The following is a 5,820-nucleotide window of genomic DNA, read 5'->3' on the forward strand; positions in this document are numbered from 1 at the left end:
ATTCTGCTGGATGTGGATGAAGGCGGGACAGGGATCCCAGTGGATGAGGATACATCAGGAATTCTCCTGGACATGGATGAAGGTGGGACAGGGATCCCAGTGGATGAGGACACATCAGGAATTCTCCTGGACATGGATGAAGGTGGGACAGGGATCCCACTGGCCATGGACACAGACAGGGCAGGGATCCCAGACAGTGCAGATGGGGCAGGGATCCCACCGGACATGGACACAGAGGGAGCAGGCGGCCCTGTGGGTGCTGACACCCCAGAGCACCGGTGCCTGAGCCTGGAAGAGCTGGGGAATTATTTCCAGGAGTGCATCGAGGTGGTGGAGGAGCTGGAGAGGGAGAGGGACAGGCTGATCTCGGAGCTGGCGCAGCTGCGCGAGCCGGCGCTGCAGGAGATCCGCCATGCCCACGAGGAGATCCAGGCGGCCTGCAGGCTGCTGGCCAAGGTGGAGCTGGAGAGGGACAACCTGCGCGATGAGATCCGCCAGATCAAGCAGAAACTCTTCAAGGTGACCAAGGAATGCGTGGCCTGCCAGTACCAGCTGGAGAGCCGGCGGCACGACCTCTCCCAGCACGCCGCCTACCAGGGCGAGCTGCAGAGCCAGGCGGGGCAGCTCTCGGGGGAGCTGTCCCAGCTGAAGGAGACCTGCGAGAAGGAGAAGGAAGTTCTGAGGCAGCGCCTGGAGGCTCCTCCCTGCCGCCAGGACAACCTGTACCTGCAGGAGAGCCGCAGGCTGTCGCTGGAATTCGAGAGCTTCGTGGGCCAGAGCCGGCGGGGCTCTGCAGGAGATGCAGGGGGAGATCCAGGGCATGAAGGAAGCCCTGAGGCCCCTGCAGGGCGAGGTCAGCCGGCTGAGGATGCAGAACCGCAGCCTGGAGGAGCAGATCGTGCTGGTCAAGCAGAAAAGGGATGAGGAGGTCGTGCAGTACCGGGTACGTCAGCTCCATCCTCTTGGGAGAGTGGGAGCTGTGCTTGGATCCAGGATTTGATTGTAGGGCCCAGGGAAGTGGGGTGGATGAGGATGGGGAGGATGTGGAATGTCTCCTGCTGGTTGGAATCAAAGTTATCCCACAGCCTGGCACGGGCCGGGTGAAACAGCAGCTCCCGGGCATGAGGCAAACCCAGAGATGTGGTGGGGCTTCACCCAGCTTGGAAAATGGGTTTCTCCTGAATATATTCACTTGGTTTTGGCCCCTCAGAAATGGCTCCAGGGATGAGGTGGAAGGGATGGGGGATTTCCTTCCCAAAGCTCAGCGATGCTGCTGGGCACAGGCACCAGACACTTCCCACAGCTCCTCTGAGCACAGGGCTGAGCCAAGAAAAGCCACTTTTAAATACAGGTGGCTTTTCTTACAAATCCCTCTCCTGCTGGGGCAGGTTCTGCCCTTCCTGCTGCCAGCAAGGGTCTCACCCATGTCCCCACAGCCCCAGGCCAGGCTGCCTCCTGGGAGGGTCATTTGGCTGGGCCAGGCGTCCCCTTGGCCTGAGGGACAAGGCAATCCAATATCTCCAAGAGCACATTTGGCAAAGAGGCTCCACAATTAATCTCCCCCCTTTCAACACTCTCTGTTCTCGGCTCGCAGTCGCTGCCTCCTCCCAGCAGTTTCTGGAAGCTGCCATTGCCCTTCCAGCACAGCTCCTCCCTGCTGGGATGGGGATCAGAGCCCCCAGCACCCACACCACGGCTTGGCCTGGGGTTTTTAGGGTCTTTTGGATCCTTTGTGTGCCTCTCCACATTTTCCTTTGCCCAAATTCCTCATTTATCTCCTTCTGACTCACGGGTTTATACAGCCCTGGCAGCTTCTCAAAACACACACCAAGTGGTTCAGGGGACAAAACCAAGCAGCCAGGAGAAGCCTAAGGACAAAACACAGCCCAGCCCAGCCTAAATCCCCACCTTTGTGTTAAAACAAAAGTTTTTTTTGCAGAGGTTTTTAAAGAGGGTGGTCGGGCAGGGGCAGCCTGGCTGTGCTTGTCCCGAGCAGCAGCATGCACAGGGAGATCCCTGAGGAGAATAATCAGCCCTGCACTCATTTTGCCCCTGCAGGAGCAGGTGGAGGAGCTGGAGGACAGGCTGAAGGAGCTCAAGAACGGGGTCCAGCTCCAGCAACGCAAGAACCAGGAGCTGGAGGAGCTCAGGACCAGCCTCCATCGGGAGCTCTCCATCTACAAGTGAGTTTGGGTCTCATCCCTGCGGGGCAGAGGGGCTGGGAGGAGGAGAGGGATGGTGGGGAGGAGCCCACAGTGGGGTCACAGGGCTCAGGGACACCACAGGCTCCTGCTCCTTGTCCCCAGCAGCAATTCCAGCTCCTCTGCACAACAGCAAAGAGGGATTTGCTGGAAACTCCCAGGAGGAGTGGAGTGGCTTCCCAAGGAGCAGGTGTGGCAGTTTAAGTGGTGGTTTCCTCAGGAAGATGTGGAGAGGAGCTGAGGTTTGGCTTTGGGAAGCCGGGCTGGGGATGCTGGAGCTGTTCTCTCCTGGTTTCACTCAAGGAGTGATGTGCAATGTGAATTTCTAAAGCTCCAGAAAATGTCCGTGAGTTTGTGGATTGTTTTACTCACCCAGCTTGGAGCTGCTGTGTTATTCCAGCTCATCTAGACACACCCTTAACCATTTTTGCAGCCTCACTGCTCCTTCAGCATTCATTTTCCCCCTTCTCCACCCAAATATCTCAGGAGGACATTCCCTAGCCCAAAGGTTTTTTATCCCAGCACAGGGATGAGCTCTCAGCCTGCAAACTGCATTTAGGATTCAGCCCAGACCCCAACACCACCCTGCCCTTGCAGCCTGGGGTTCTCCTAAATCACAGCCCAACATTTAATCCCAAATACAGCAGTGGAGCCTCTTAACTCCTGGATTTACAAATTGCCATCCCTGGAGGTGATGACACCTTTAAATGAGCTTTCACATTTGCTCTGGGGAGCTCAAAGTGCAGCTCTGAGCTGCCTTTTCCATGAGCTCCCCTCAAAAATGACATTTCCTTCTGTTAAATCCTGTGTGCCAAGGGCTCTGGAAGGAGGAACACCATGGACTGAGCCCCTTGAAGCGTTTCCCAATTCCTTTTTCTTCCATATTATGAAAATAACTTTTTCCCCCTCTTTTCTCCAGCCAAAGCACTGATGTAAATATTCCACAGCCTGAATTTCCTTTCTCCCCTCACAGGAGCTGCTTAGAAATCTACGGGCACCTCTGCAAATCGGAGGAAAAAGCAGAGCAGGACTCTTAGAACCACAGAATTTTCCTCTTTGTAGCAAAAACCAGTGGACAGAGGATGCAAGGGATGTCTCCTCATGCTGCTTTACCCTGCCTGATGTGCAGCAGCTGCCTGGAGCTGGGAATTCCAACCCTTTCCCTGGGTATTTCCCCAGGTGCTGCTGCTGCTCTTGTAGTAAACCTGCTTTTCCCCAGAGGAGCAGAGCAAACAATCTTTGTCCTGAACAAAGGATATGGATGAGGAATAACTGATTGATGTTTTGCTGTGTTTGGGAAAATCTTGTCTTGTTCAAGCCTGCACAGAAAGTTCTGGAAGCTGGTGTTAGGGGGGGGTTGACTTTTAAAGTTTACATGCAAGAGAAGCTTTCTCCTTTGAAGAGGATTTTCTTTTGTATTTCAAGAGTTTCTGCTGTACTGGGACATGCTCCACAGAAATGAGGTGGTGGGGAAGAGGTTTCCACTTTATATCGAGTCTCACACTGAAAATAAAAGGTCAGAGTTTAAGGAGCCTTTTCACTCTCAGAGCTGCGTCTCAAAAGCCCAAATTTGTCTGTCAAACTGAGGTGTTTGTGTTAAAGTCCTGCTGCAGGATAACAAAAAACACTTGTGGAAAGGGCTAAAGGCAGAGTTAAAATGCAGAAAGCAGCAGGGCTTGAGGGGAAGAACAATTGTTCGAGTGCCCGTTAATTTATTTCACAAAGCAGCAGAAATGAGAAGGGGAGAAAGAACCGATTTGATGTCTTAAAAATTAAAAAATATCTCTACCAGCACCCAACCTCATGGACACACATAGGCAGAGACCACCCTGAAAATACCCTCAGCAAAGCAGTAAATGCAGAAAAACCCACAAAACTCCTCAACCTTGGCAGTGTTTATGTAGAAAAACTTTATTCCAACTGAAGAACTTACACGGCATTAGTCACGAGGAGATGGAGAGAACAGGCTGCTGGTGGCACTGGACACCCGAGTGGAAGACGTGCAGGACCTTGTGGTCAAGGACTAAACTCCTAAAAAAAGCTGAGTTTATCCACATTTCACTTGTTTTCCACCAGCTGCCAAGGCTGCTGAGGGCACTGGGGTCACCCATTGGTACAAACAAACACCTTTTATGACTTAAGGGCTCCCCCAAGTTTCAAAAACCATTTCACAGAAAGGAAAGAAACATCATGTGAAAACACAGCTCAAGAAACACACAACAGAGCAAAAAACATGGGAGGTGAGAGAGGCTCTGCAGGAATAGCTAAAACCAAATTGCTGGCACCCAGCAGGAGGGAGGAAAGGGAAAGGAAGGAAGGAATGAAAAAACCAGAACTGCCAGGAGAGACAAAAAAAAAAAAAGGAAAAATTTCAGTTCAAGTCAGAACTTGCAAGTCTTGTATCTGCAAAGGCAGAAAAAGCCACAAAGTACAGATAACTAAAGGAATTCCAAGGTTTCTGAGTTGTACTGAGGAGGACAAGACCTTCCACACCATTTCTGAGCTGTCAGGGCATTAACACTTGGATCATCTCTGTTGGCTCAAGCCCACTGGGGCAGCTCTGCCAATTGAACTTTTGTTTAAATTAGGCAAAAGCCTGTGGCAGCAGCAAGCAAAAGAGAGAAAAAAACCTAATCCCAAGCTTGCTGTGTGATGAAAGCAGTAAAAAAGGGACAGCCAGAGCAATAAAGAAGGCAGCTGTAGGAATTTTGGAGCCACAGCAGGGACCTGGCTGAGGGGGCTGAGCCTTTTATTTTTCTTTTTTTTTTGGGTGGTGGGTTCTCAGTGTGTGGGTGGAAAAGCCTGTGATGGGACCTACAGGGGGATGGCTGAACACAAAGCCAACGTGTGTGTCTCAAAACCAGTGTTAAGTCAATCTCAGGGCTGAGAGGGAAGAGAAGGAGAAAGACTAAAACCAGGGGGAAGTTGCCATCTAGGATCCTTGACCTTCTGGATCCACGCTTCCTTCGGGATCTTCATCGTTGTAGATGTTCTCTGCCTGCAAGACAGGGATGGAGACACTCAGGGAGCATTTCCCACCTCTCTGGACAGGATTCCACCCCCAAAAAGTTCTGGGCATTTTTTTAATTTGCAGATATGGATCACCCATCCCTGGTTTACATTAAAACAGCAACACAAACAACCTTATCTATAAATGTAAGAGTGAAAAAATGTCCTGTAAAAAGGGATTTGCTAAAGGAGAGTCCACTGCAAGACTCACAAAAGAGTTTCAAGTATTTGTTTTACTCAGCAGCACTTTCTAGAAGAATTACACAGAAAGCAGCCAAGAACAAAATTTAGAGATAAACAAAAAAAAAAATTAGGAAAATGGTCGGTGAAAAGGTCAAGATTGTTTTCCAAAACCTTCAAAAGCTGGGAATGTAGGGGCCAGCAAACTGTTCCTGTTCACCAGCACCCTCTTCATCTTTGGAGAATGAAATCTCAAATATTCTTTAGGACAATAACACAGAAACCTGAATTTCATCCTTGGTTCTCAAACACAGAAGGGAAAAATTTCCTTCTGCACCAGCACTTGCTTTTTTCTTAATATAAAACTTCTCCTGAGTATTTGGAAACCATTGCTCTGGCCAAATCTAAAGGGGATTTCACTGCTACAACC

At 50.7% G+C, this 5,820-nt stretch overlaps 2 protein-coding genes across 2 annotated transcripts in view; one reads left to right on the plus strand and one right to left on the minus strand.

Annotated features, from left to right (window-relative positions):
* Positions 1 to 31: 31 nt before the first annotated feature.
* On the plus strand, positions 32 to 3,729 carry SYNC (syncoilin, intermediate filament protein). Its single transcript, XM_014309518.2, is given in 4 exon segments — positions 32 to 785; positions 787 to 943; positions 2,059 to 2,183; positions 3,175 to 3,729. Coding segments are annotated over 4 exon segments (1,059 nt in total). The 5' UTR covers positions 32 to 72; the 3' UTR covers positions 3,239 to 3,729.
* A 358-nt stretch (positions 3,730 to 4,087) lies between these two features.
* Positions 4,088 to 5,820, minus strand: part of RBBP4 (RB binding protein 4, chromatin remodeling factor) — a 6,993-nt gene continuing 5,260 nt past the window's right edge. The window contains exon 11 of the mRNA XM_005427118.2: positions 4,088 to 5,199. Within this exon, the coding sequence (XP_005427175.1) occupies positions 5,134 to 5,199 (66 nt within the window). The 3' untranslated portion in view covers positions 4,088 to 5,133. The remainder of the gene's footprint in view (positions 5,200 to 5,820) is intronic.

The sequence above is a fragment of the Geospiza fortis genome, unplaced genomic scaffold (assembly GCF_000277835.1).
Source record: "Geospiza fortis unplaced genomic scaffold, GeoFor_1.0 scaffold432, whole genome shotgun sequence".
Classification (NCBI taxonomy): domain Eukaryota; kingdom Metazoa; phylum Chordata; class Aves; order Passeriformes; family Thraupidae; genus Geospiza; species Geospiza fortis.